Source organism: Rhodamnia argentea, chromosome 1 (assembly GCF_020921035.1).
Source record: "Rhodamnia argentea isolate NSW1041297 chromosome 1, ASM2092103v1, whole genome shotgun sequence".
Taxonomy (NCBI): Eukaryota; Viridiplantae; Streptophyta; class Magnoliopsida; order Myrtales; family Myrtaceae; genus Rhodamnia; species Rhodamnia argentea.
The window spans coordinates 34,964,365-34,977,831 of NC_063150.1; the positions used below are offsets into that span (position 1 = coordinate 34,964,365).

At 37.8% G+C, this 13,467-nt stretch overlaps 1 protein-coding gene across 1 annotated transcript; it reads left to right on the forward strand.

Moving 5' to 3' along the window:
• The first annotated feature begins 980 nt into the window (after positions 1-980).
• On the forward strand, positions 981-5,246 carry LOC115738883 (low affinity sulfate transporter 3-like). The gene is made up of 12 exons (XM_030671667.2): positions 981-1,667; positions 1,810-1,858; positions 2,003-2,210; positions 2,292-2,469; positions 2,603-2,668; positions 2,770-3,000; positions 3,098-3,224; positions 3,335-3,621; positions 3,816-4,009; positions 4,141-4,229; positions 4,317-4,393; positions 4,971-5,246. Exons 1-12 carry the CDS (start codon positions 1,212-1,214, stop codon positions 5,109-5,111), a joined length of 2,103 nt encoding a protein of 700 aa, XP_030527527.1. The 5' UTR covers positions 981-1,211; the 3' UTR covers positions 5,112-5,246.
• Positions 5,247-13,467: the final 8,221 nt, after the last annotated feature.

Below are 13,467 nucleotides of genomic sequence, written 5' to 3' on the forward strand. Positions count from 1 at the left end.
GACAGAGAAATGAAATTTCTGAAGTGTTTTCATGCGGGCCCTAAAATGGTTAGTCTAATGTTGCACGAGGCCACAAGTCAAGGGTTCTATGCCTTGTCATACTCGTCGCTCGAGGTGAGTTCACAGCTTGTTCATATAAAATAGAGGTCATGGCCATTTGACAATATCGGGTCTGAGCGATTTTCCTCTTCTGGCGTAATCGGAAGATTAATGCGACTCGAGGCTCTCGATAGAATCTCAATAGGATTGAACTTGTAAAGGGCTCGAACTCATGATCATGCACCCTCATGATGTGTTTCAAGCATCGTGGTTTGATCAATTTGACAGCATCTTTTCTTGGGGAAAAATTATCAAAAAAAGTTCTAAACCTATTGCAATCATGTCTATTCAATTCTACATATTTTTTTTTTATCAATTTAGTCCCAAAATTTTTGCATTTGTGCCAATTCAGTCCATTCGGTTAACTTTTGTCGGCCGGTGCCGACGCGGCAATATTTACTATTCTAATATTTTTCGAATTTTTATTATTTTTATTTTTCTTTCTCCTTCTTCCTCCATCCGGTCGCTGAATGGAGGAAGAAGGAGAATAAAAAAGAAAGAAACGTAAAAAGGGAAAAAATAAAATAAAAATAAACAAAAATTTGAGAAATATATAAATATCATTAGAAATTGCTACGTCGGCGTTGGCTGGCAAAAGTTAATTGAATGGATTGAGTTGTCACAAATACAAATTATTATAAGTTTTTTTTTATTTATAATTTTCTCCTTTTCTTGGTGTGCTGAGCACTATCAACATTGAATCCTCTTCCCTCGAATCTGCACAGGACCGACATCCAATTTATATAATTGATCTCCTAAAAAGGCAACCAAACGCAAGAAGCAGAGCCATCCATTACCGAACTCTCTCTCCCCCTATTCTTCTTTATCTATATATGGCCACTACTTTTTTCCCCCACCATATTCACTCTCACCTCTCACAGCATATATATGAAATTCCATCATCCATTGAGAAAAAATCACCTACTCCTAGAGCAAGCAAATAAGCAGAGAAATTTTCAGCTTAAACTTACAAATTTCACCAGTTTGGCATGTCCTAGATTTGTTGCAATCTGATAACATGTAGGCCTCTCTGATCATCAGTGCTACAAAATCACTTACCCCTTTGTCCGTCGGGTCGAGGACTTCTCCGAGCATCATTAACATCCTCTCCGATGGTTCTCGTTCCGTCAATTCCGGTGACACAGGATCCCGCGGCGGCAGCGGATGTTGCGGCCGCAAGAGATGGAGAGACTCAGCTCTCCAAGTTCTCCCAAACACTTCAACATCACCAACAGCAGCAGCAAGCAAGAGTGGCTTCTTCAGGCAATAAAGAAGCTGACACGGTCGACCACGAGAAGACTGTTGGCCATGCGGAGAGGTCCCAGTGGCTCACGACTGGCCTGGAGCCGCCGAGCACATGGCGTGAGGTTGCGGATTATCTTAGAGGGTTCGGTTTGCCCAGTGGGCGCGAGCTGTCTTCGCTGAACAAGAAGCCAGTGACCCAACGTGTGGCTTGTTTTCTCAAGGCAATGTTTCCTGTTCTTCAATGGTGCAGGAGCTATAAACTTACACAGTTCAAGAATGATCTGATGTCTGGTCTTACTCTTGCTAGCCTCTGCATCCCGCAGGTGAATTTGCAAATAGGCCACGATGAAAATCTCTCCTTCATTGCTGACAGTTCGTGTTAATGTATCCCAACATGCCATAAAATTTATTCTTCCTAAGAAAAGTGTCAACTGATGTGAACGTTCATGTTTCTTTTGTATGCAGAGCATTGGGTATGCTACTTTAGCCAAGCTTGATCCTCAGTATGGCCTATGTAAGTTATGAAACCGAAACTAGTTTCATACGAGAGTTTTTCCTAGCTCGGCTTTTGTCCCAGTGCATAGTACATAGTGACTAAGCAAAAGGGTGCGTCTCGGCATGCTGGCATCGCTGATTTTCGGTGTTTTCTCGGTGTCAGATACTAGTGTTGTTCCTCCTCTTATATATGCTGTGATGGGGACATCGAAGGAACTTGCCATAGGACCCGTCGCTGTGGTTTCGATGCTGATTTCATCAATGGTTTCGAGAATAGTCAATCCTGGAGCTGAACCGGCTCTTTACAGGAACCTTGTTCTCACTGCAACATTCTTTGCCGGTGTCTTTCAAGCTGTTTCAGGACTCCTAAGGTGGTTCTCGTTACTTTTGTCTATAGTGGCTAATATGTCGGGTGATATCTTTTTTCCTTATTAACCAATTCGATGTCGAAGGCTAGGATTTCTGGTGGATTTCCTCTCGCACGCAGCGCTTGTTGGTTTCATGGCGGGGGCGGCCGTCATTATTGGTTTCCAGCAACTGAAAGGACTTCTTGGAATCACTCATTTCACGAACCGAACCGACGTTGTCTCGGTCGTGAAATCTGTCTGCAGATCATTTCATCATGACTCTGTAATCAGTCTTTGCCGAATACATAAATCACTTCCACTCTAATCCATATGTAATCTTGGGAAACACATGAAAGAGAACAAGAAAGTAAATTGATGATAGAATAAGTAATCCTGTGTTCGTTCTTATGTTGCAGTGGAATCCTTACAATTTCCTTCTTGGAAGTGCATTCTTGAGCTTCATCCTCATTACCAGATTCCTCGTAAGTGGAGAGAAATAAGAATTCGGTCACCTTTGTCTGTCGTCACCTTTAAACGTTGTATCCGATTTGAAGTTCTCATTGTAGTAGCCAATTTTTTGCAGGGAAGAAGAAACAAGAAGTTCTTCTTCTTGGCGGCCATTTCGCCTCTGATCTCCGTGATTTTGGCGACGGTCCTTGTGTTTGTCACCAGAGCGGACGAGCACGGAGTCAAAATCATCAAGCACATCAAAGGAGGCCTGAACCCGATCTCGGCTCAGCAATTGCAATTTACCAGCCCGTACATCGGCGAAGTTGCTAGAGTAGGCCTTATCATCGGTGCCGTCGCGCTCACTGTGGGTATCCAATAATGGACTAACTCCAGAAATCAAGATTAGTGGAGGAGTATTTTCAATACTTGCTTACGCCAAGTCTACGTTGTATGAAATTTAGGAAGCAATGGCGGTTGGTCGCTCTTTCGCTGCGATAAAAGGATATCATCTCGATGGAAACAAGGAAATGGTCGCCATGGGCTTCACCAACATAATCGGCTCAATCACTTCTTGCTATACAGCGACTGGTAAGCCTCTTTCAGAGCAGCATGTTAGGGAAAGGACTAACCAAAACAGTCTCAAGAAAGATTTTCGCAAACATTCATGACCCATTGAGGATGTGTTGCATTTTTCTTAGGTTCTTTCTCGCGCACTGCGGTGAACTTCAGTGCCGGCTGTGAGACTCCGGTGTCGAATATCGTGATGGCCATCACAGTGCTGATGGCATTGCAACTGTTCACGAGACTTCTCTACTATACTCCTACTGCGATCCTCGCATCCATCATTCTTGCGGCTCTTCCAGGACTCATTGATCTCCACGAAGCTTATCATATCTGGAAAGTCGATAAGATGGACTTCCTTGCTTGCATTGGCGCATTCGTGGGCGTCCTGTTCGTGTCCGTAGAGATTGGTCTACTAGTCGCGGTATTACTTAACATCCTATACGGTTGATTTAGTCGCCTATTGCCTCATATCTTAAGAAGTTCCTGTTCCACAATGCTTGATATGAATATGAAAGTCACGGCATAAATTGAATTCCCTAGATATCGTCCCCATTGTTCGTCTTTCATGAATTGTTCATCCAAACCTTGTTCTGACGGCCAAAGTGCTTACTACAGGTGACGGTGTCTTTTCTGAAGATCATACTCATTTCGATACAACCGGGGATCGAAACGCTCGGACGCCTTCCGGGAACCGACATGTTCTGCAATGTAGACCAATACCCCATGGCGATTATGATCCCTGGTGTGATGGTCGTCCGCTTCAAGTCTTCCTTGCTTTGTTTCGCCAATGCCAATTTCATCAGGGAAAGGTACTTATATAGGTTCTTATCATTACGTCAAAAATTGAATTCAGGACAAAAACTTCTGATCAAATGATTTATGTTGTGCTTGTCACTAAGAACCACCTAATATCTGCATCCTCGTTTCACTCGATGCAAAGGATTATGGAATGGATCGGTAGAGGAGATGAAGGGGAGCGCAAGATTGATGACTTCCAAACCACTCAACTAATCATCCTCGATTTGTCTAGTAAGTACTTGGTAAACATACATGTTCATGTGTAGACGTGCTATCAACTTGGCACTTAACAAAATACCTTTCTCTCTGTTATGTCAGATTTGATGAGCATTGACACATCTGGGATTGCTTCTCTGGAGGAACTGCACAAGAATCTGGTTTCGCTAGGAGTTGAGGTAATTAAAACGAAGTTGTGTATACAATTCCTCTTTTTTTTTTTTTTTGTTGAATAGTTTGAATATTTAATCACGGGCTAAAGTATACTACAAGTGTCAAAACTTATGTACGGCGCTCACTTTAGTGCCAAAACTTTTAAAACGAACACTTAAGTGCCTACTTTTTTGAAAAACCCTCACTTCAGTGCTAGCTCCTATTCGAGCTGACGTAACTCGCTAGAAATCTGACATGACCTATTTTTTTATTAATATTTGAGCTGACGTGGCTCGCCGAAGTGAGCGGTTTTCAAAAAATTTGATTACTTAAGTGATTGTTTTGAAAGTTTTGACACTAAAGTGATTGTTTTTCAAAAAATTTGGCACTTAAGTGATAGCTTTGAAAGTTTTGACATTAAAGTGAGCGCCATACATAAGTTTTGGCACTTGTAGTGTACTTAAGCCTTAAATCACGTATTCATTTAACAGTATAAGCTTTTAGAACAGTTGGCGGTAGTCTCATAAAATCTCACATGGTATCGTAGTAAGAGGTACATTCTGTACTTCAAGTACTCTAAACTTCTTTTGCATCTTGTCACAGATGGCCATTGTGAACCCTAAATGGCAAGTTAGTCACAAGCTCAGGCTGACTAATTTGATGAGCAAGATTGGAGGGAAGGTCTTCTTGACCATTAAGGATGCAATCGATGCATGCCCAAATGCTAAACTTGCTTCCATTTGAGAGATGCTACCTGCATATGCTTGCTCGCCTTCGTCTCCTCAATTTGTATTTTTCCTTCAAGAATTATATAAATATGTGTGTGGAATCCCAATAAAAAGGAGACTATCTTGTAAAGTATTATGTTGTTCCGAGCAAGCATGAACAGTGGGATAAGCGAAAGTGCTTTGGTTTGATGTTATGTACTAGGGATGTGATCTTCTGTCGATGTAATGTATGAATATTATGTGAGTGATTCGTGCTAATATTCTTCTCAATATGAGTCAAGAGACCAAACTTACGAGTTTACGCAAAGAGAGACGCTATAAATTACTGTTGACCCGTTTAGTCAGGGTCTAAAAGTTTCCGGGGAGAATGGTTTTTATGATAGAGGCAACAACTTCTTGCAACGTAAACACTTATTAAGGTTCTGTTTGTTTTGAGAAAAACAAATTATTTGAAAAATACTTTTCTAAAAATGACCGTTTGTATCGCTTGAAATTATTAGTCAATAAAAAATATTTTCATTATCTACAGCAATTTATATCTAAATATTTTCGCGAATAATGAAAATACGTTTCGTCCATCCATTAGCCTTTAAGAGGCACTTACACCTGCCGACGTTTTTGGTGTGCAGCATTGTTCCTCCATGATTCAATCTACATTATCTTCCACAAGCTGCACTATAGTTTGTAGAATAACGTAATTTGCACCCCTAGTGCTAGGTATTAATAAAGCAAGCACATAGTGGAACTTCAAAGTACTAAAGAAATGAATAAAACGTATGGTGGGGTTGATGCAATACAAACCCTACCTACCGCTCAAGCTCAACCTTAAAAGCTACGACAAGCTCGTAGTTCTTTCATTCCAATGAAAGCAACTCCTTCTTTCAATTCGGTCGATTTAGTATCCAAAAGCGACAAGTGATGAGTCTTGTAATCATGGAATGTCGATTCTTGATAACACACTATCCTAGAGAAAAGTACAATAAAAGTCCTCAATTTCTTTCCTTTATTTTTCTTTCCCTTATTGCGGGCCACAAGCCGTGGTCGGCGAGGGATGGCCTTGCCAGAGAAAGGGTCGTCTTTCAAGGCTGCGCCCGGGTGAGGGCGAGCACCGGCGAGGTCCATCTAGCTAGATTTAGTGAGGCCTGGCGAGGCTGCCTTAGCAACCCTTGCCGGATCTAGTGAGGGGCACCTTGTCGGCCACTGGCAAAAAGAAAAGGGAAAGGAAAAAAATAAAGGCCAAAAAGTTAAAAAAGGAAAAATCATAAAAAATGTTGACTTAAGCAATTTGTTTTGGCCGGATGGATTGAATTGTTACTACCACAACTAATATGAAAATTATAGCGAAATCAAATCAGAAAACACACATATTTAGGTGGAAATCCTTTGCGGCCAAAATCATGGAGAGGGGAGTCGCAAAATCAATTATGAAAATTCAAGGATTATAAAAGGTGATTTGAAAAACTAAAGATTCTTTTTGTCTCTACTTCTTAACCTAATAAATTGAAAAAAAAAACATTTATACTCTTTTAGGCCCAAACCTTGGCCCAAACCCATAGAGAATTTAAGATATACTTAACAAATATCCACTTTGGCTTGAATTCCTCAAATAAATATAAGCAACAAACAATCTTCTCCTCCTACCAGAGCAAAACTCAGCTGCACCTAAATCCTTCATTTTAAATTCGGCGCTCAATCGTGCCTTTAAATTATGTATATCATATTTATCTTTTGCCGCAATCAACATGTCATCAACATTTAATTATAGACAAATGAAAGTGCCATTTCGAAGTTTGCACATATATGCATGACTATCAAATTTGCTCCTACAATAGCCAGGTTGTCCCATAAACAAATCAAACCTTTTATACCATTGTCTAGGTGATTGCCTCAAGCCATATATAGATTTTTTCAATAGATAAACATGTTGTCAGCCTCTTGATCTTCTTACTAGTATGTTTCTAAATCAATTTTTTCCATTGCTTAAATGTAACAAAAGCATCAGTCTTCTACTTTAGAAAATAAACACAAACCTCCCTTGAAAAATCATCAATGCACAAGAGTAGATACCTTTAACCAATGCCTTTCGAAGGAGCTTTCGTACGCCCCCAAAGATAAGAACGAATGTAATCCAAAGTGTCCTTTGTTGAGTGAATCCCTGTTTTGAAACGAACCTTTTTCTATTTCCTGAAAACACAATGTTAACAAAAATTCAGGTTTCCAATTTTCTGATCACACAAGAGACCTCTTCCTTAGCACATCCGCTCCTCTAATTCTCATACAGCCTAATCCTATATTCCATTATTTAGTGTTGTTTGATTTTGTCATAGCGAATGAGACTGCAGCTAAATCAGTAACAGTAGTGCCTTGCAGTTGATACAGAGTACTTAGCCCTTTCATCAACAGAAGTGAACCACATATAATCTTCTTAACTTCATCTTCACCATAAACCTACCATTGTTTTTTTTTTTTTGGTAAGGTATAAACCTACCATTGTTAGCATCAAGCATATCCAAAGAGATGAAGTTCTTCTTCAAATCAAGAACGTGTCTCACATTTTATAAGGTTCTAATCTTGCCATCGTGCATCTTAACATTGACAGTCTCAATCCTAGCTGATTTGCATTTGGCGTTGTTTTCCATTTAAATGACACCACAATTAAATTCCTTGTACGTGGAGAACCAATCACGAGGACACATGTGGTACATACATCCTAAATCAAGAATCCAACTAACGTTGAACTTATCTTTATCATCTGTAACCAATAACCAATCTCCGTTTTCTTCTTCGACAACACCAGATTGAGCGGGATTTTCGTTTCCTTGATTGTTTTTTGTTCTGGTAGCTCATATTATTCTGCCAATTTGCATTAACTTGATTTTACGATTCAGATTGTATTCTCTTCACTACTTTGCCTTCAATTTCAGACAATTTATCTTGATATGCCCCTCAGACTTACTGTAGTTGCAAGTAGGATCCTTATGATTCTATTTTGACTTGCTCCTGCCACTACTACTTTAGAGACCTTCCCCTAGCAACTAAACCAGCCTCATGATCATTACTTTCTTTTTTTTGATCGAAATGAGCATTACTTCCTTAAGAAGTCAATTATGTGTCTAGTTTGTGCTTATTTAGAAGACTAGTCTTGACATCTTCAATATCAATAGTTTCTCTACTAAAAATCATGGTCTCTCTAAAATTCTTATAAGAGAGAGGTAGTGAAACTAACAATAAAATATCTTCATCCTCATATTGAATCTTAACATCAATACTTCTTAATTTAAAGATAATAGCATTTAACTCATAAATATGAGATTTAAGAGAAACACCTTCAGCCATACGAAGAGTGAAGAGCTGTTGCTTAAGCTTCAATCGTTTTGTGATGGATTTTGGCAAAGAAATATTCTCCAATTTCGTTCATAAAAAATGTGGCTAATTTTTTATCTAGAATCTCCTGTAAAGTTTTTCATACAATTCTTCTCAGGTTTCATCCGACGTGCTCTTTGATTTCTTCCCTTTCCCAAATTGGGTTTTCTTCAAACCTTGCTACATAAGAACAGCCAACATATGAACCTACCAAAGATTAAAATTGCAGTGCCCATCGAACTTCTCAATCTCAAATTCCATTTTTGAACTTGAAGCCATAATCTGAAGATTTAAAAAAAAAAAAACCTGAGGGCTTTGATATCATATTGTTATGACCAATGCATAAATTATAAAGAAATTAAAACTGAGAAGGATAAACAACCACACGGATTTACATGGAAAACCCTTGCGGAAAAATCATAGGAAGAGAAGAAGCAAAATTCACTATGAAAATTCAAATATTACAAAAGGTTGCTTGAAAAACTTAAACTCTTTCTGATACGGCTTCTTAACTTAATAACTTGAGAAAAATAATATTTATACTGCTCTGAAGCCCTAATGTTAGTCCAAGCCCATAGAGAATTCAAATCAATGTGGTATGGTTTATGACTGAATTGATACTATTGCAATTGGCTTAATTTTTTTTTCTTTTTGTACTTTTCCTTGCTATTACATGATGTCGCACTTTTTTCTTGATGGGTTTAAGTAGTCATACAACATCACTCGAGCGGGACACAAATAGCAAATGTAAAGAAATGGGAGTGAAAGGTCTAGACATGCCCAACTGAGATCGCAAGTGTAAGACATGTGTCAGTCATAGTATTTTTTATTTCTTTTTTTGCCTTAATTTTTTAGTGGTATTACACTAGGTTAAAAATAATGTTCCACCCAAAAATCAAAGTGGAAGAATGAGATATTCATTTGGTCCGGAGAGCACTATCCGCAGTACCATTCCCATTGTATTTTTTATTTCTTTTTTTTGCCTTAATTTTTTAGTATTGTTGAAATAAGTTGTATTTGTGAAGCATTATTTTTTTCTTTAGCATATGAAATTGTTTAAATATTGGCCTTTTCTATTATTAGCATTTGAAAAGAACACATGAGAGTGCAAGATGACATATTAATAATCCGTATGATTAGTGGGTCACGGAGCTACATAATCCCAAGTATCGCACCACGTGATAAGCACAAAATTAAAGAGAAGTGCCATATGAATAGCACAGAGCGAACACGCTCTCATGTTTGATTTAAGAAATAGTTATAATAGATATAGCTAGAGGGATACAATGAAAATCGATCTTTCACATTGAATTTTGACTTGTTGCAGAATCGATATGAAACCAGAGCGACCACTCACCCAAGAGCCACCGTGCTTGTTGTGCGAGGAAGCCACGAGTTATGATACTTTCAATCTCTTGTTTACTTATCTTATTATATATTTTCACGCTTTATTTTTATGTCAAAGTCCAGCCTTTTTATGTAAGGGAGGACATTAGAGTATTTAAATAACCATGGCAACGGTCTCGCAAAATTTTACCAACTTTCGTTCTTAGAGATTCTCGAGCACTTCATTTGTAATTTATTATAAAAAGATGAATTTCCACGAATTATTGTCCCGTGACTTAGATAAAAAGTGGCACAACTATTTAAAACAGTTTTGTGGGCACGTCCTTTGGTCAGTAACGTGTTTCCGAATGATAAGATAATTCTCATCCGCAGTTGTTTTGCTAGGATATAATTCGGGAAATATTATAAAAAAAATTCTAAATTTATTATATTTATGCCAATTTAATCATAAATCTATCAATTTAGCCAATTTACCAATTTAGACCTTCTGGTTAATTTGGCAAGAAATCGCTGAGATGAATGCTTCACGTAGGATGATTGGCGTTGACGTGAATGATTTTTTTAATTTTTAATTTTTTAAATGCTCTGAATATTTATAATTTTTTGTAATCTTTTTGACTCTTTCTTTCATTATTATCCTTAGTCCGGTGAGGGCGGAGACCTTCGCCCAAACGGGCAGCATGCGAGGCGGTGACCCTCGCTGCAGCCCTAGCCTAGTGACCGGCGAGGGTCGGCCAGCTACCCTAGTAGGGCTATTGAAAAAACCAAGAAGAGAAAAAATTAACATTATGAAAATTGCCCACTTTAGTGCTAGCCATATCATGTAAGACGATCGGTGTCCACCTCAGTAATTTCTTATCAGAATTGACCGAAAATCAACAAAAGATTTAGAATTAAATTGGCATAAATGCAATTAAGATAGAACTTTTTCGGTAATTTTACTTATAATCTATTTTTTTTTTTTTAATAATGCAAAAGAACGAGCATGGAAACTCGATTGCGTGAAAGCCCATAAAATATTCTACGAGTCTCGTACGTAGGATCTAATATTATCATCCCATGGTGCTTTTGCTCCGACAATCCCCACTTTCATGATATGCCATTATATTTCTGCCCAAATTGGACGTTGCCTTTCCTCGTAATTATTTATAATCATTGGTTAATCTGACCAAGGATTCTGTGCAATCTAAACCCTAAATCTTAGTAGGTCAATGTAAACTAAATGAATCCTGTAGAAGGGTACATGTCTAGGTTCATTGTATGAGGGGGATGATTTCGCCAATGGTTATCTTGCGTGATGTTTTTCGAAAAGAAAAATATTATGGGTTGATCTTTTTTGTTAATTTCACTTTTCGTTGAGAAAGAATTAGTATTATCTTTCCAAAACAAGAGTAAACATTATGATCATTTGACATAATCCTGGAGAACTTAATAGTAGGTGTTTCGGCATCAACGGAAAGAAATGTGTAACTCTGAAGCATTTGCCATTAAATATGAAATTATGTTCTCTCATTTAAAATGATTTGCAAAGTACAATTAGAGTTCTCAAGTTCACATAAAGCAATTGAAGGCATCAAAGAGATTATTTTCAAGATATTATTCGAGCAAAGTATCGAAAATTATCTTAAACAAATTGTACTTGTGTCAATTCAATCCCAAATCTTTCAATAGTATCAATTAAGTCCTAAACCTTTAGATGATTTATCATTACATTTCATTCGGACAATTTTGATTGGAAATCGTTGTCTTACATGGCACAGACGTTCGTCCTACGTAGCGCGATCGGCATTGACATTGACAAATTTTACATATTTTTTAATTATATTTCTTTTATTCTTTTGTTTTTATTTTTTCTTGTGGGCAGCGAGGGTTGTGGCCCTCACTTGGCCGCAGTCCTCGCCTAGCTACAGGGATCGAGTGCTCGCCAAATCCGAAGAGGGCGACCCTTCCCCAGGCCGTAGGGGTCGAGCCTTCTACGGATTTGGCAAGGGCTCGACCCTCGCGACCGGGTGAGGGCGGCACTTGCTCACAGCCGACGATGGCTTGGGTGGTGACCCTCACCGGCCACATTAAAATAAAAAAAGAAAATAAAAGTAAAAAAAAGTCAAAAGAATATTAATGAATTTTAATATTTGTCCACGTTGGTGCCTGTTGCGCCACGTAGGATGGCCGTCGTCCATGTCAATGATTTTCGGTCAAAATTGTTCGGATGGACTACATTAACAAATCATCAAAAGGTCTAGGATTTAATCGATATAATTAAAAGGTCTGATATTGAATTGGCACAAATGCAATAGATTAAGGTCATTTTTTAGACTTGTCCTGATATAATTCAGTGCAGTACAACTTAATTAACGATTTGGCAAAAAGCCAGAACAAAAAAGTACTATAAGTTAAATTAACAGTCAACCGTAGTTACCCCATGTGCCGGAAATGCATAATCATTTTCCATGTGATCATCATTCTTCATTATCGAAACCCGATCCTACGTAACAAGAATATTATGAGAAAACACATGTCAAACTTTCAATGTTAAGATACTGAAAAATACATTCTAAATAGAGATTTCATTAAGACTCTATTTGTCTTACGGAAAATATGACATTTCTAAAAGATATTTTCTGGAAAATTATTTTTCAAGAAAATGACAATATTTTCTGATATTTAATTGAAACCTAAAAATGAAATGTCACACCCCAAATCCACAAAAATAGGGTATGACATAGCCATCCTTTTTACCCAAAAATGCAGCCTTAACATAACCGATAACCTAATATCGAAGTATATATATCTGATAAAAAGTTATTTGGTTATAATACCAAAACTTTCTATAAAGCATTAAAAGATGTATGTATGTATGTATGTATGTATGTATGTATCATAAAAACATCTAACTCAAACTCGAAAAGCTATATATAACCCATACCAAAAATCCCCACTTTCAAATTTTCTTTCTATTAACGCTAAAACTATCGTCTTACTTGCGATTCACTGAAAAACCTAAAAAGCAATGAAGATTAATGGAATGAGCAAACCACAACCCCGTGAGTCATACGTATATCTTCTAAGCAAATCGAACATCCACTATGCACTTTTACAAAACAATATCAAAACTCACTTATCTCAATTCCAATTTATAATATACATACAAGATAAGAAAGAATCATATCGCATTAACATAACCGTATACATATCATAAAACATTCGTTGAATCGCAATATCAAAACAAACATCAATGGTCGAGTCCACTAATCAATCTCATCAAATCACATGTTTATGGTCTATTCCATCAACCAATCTATTACTCAATATTGCTACCGACTTGGCCTACTTTGACTACACTATTCTTCCTTTACCATGTATTTAAGTTAAACTTCCTATTAAGAATCCTACTTCCTTCTCCTCAGTGTTTACTTTGTCTTCTGTAAGTTGACTTAGTGATAAGGGATCTTCTTCATTAAAGGAATGTGGTTCCTTATACTATTGTACTGGGCTTGCCTATTCTCCTCCAATAGTCAACTTCACTTTGAGATCTATTCATTGATAAGAAAAAGAAAAAATATGAACGACTTAACGCTTTGTGACAAGGCGACCAAGCTCTCCCCTTGGCAAGGTCTCCACTTATTATCAGCTGGTGGCGGGGGCCAGAAGGATATCCTAAT

Bases quoted from the DNA above. Each gene is read 5' to 3' on its own strand.
- LOC115738883 (XM_030671667.2), top strand. From the start codon at position 1,212: ATGGTTCTCGTTCCGTCAATTCCGGTGACACAGGATCCCGCGGCGGCA. The intron at 2,211-2,291 runs GTGGTTCTCGTT...TCGATGTCGAAG, and splicing joins GCTGTTTCAGGACTCCTAAG to GCTAGGATTTCTGGTGGATT. The intron at 4,394-4,970 runs GTAATTAAAACG...ATCTTGTCACAG, and splicing joins TGGTTTCGCTAGGAGTTGAG to ATGGCCATTGTGAACCCTAA.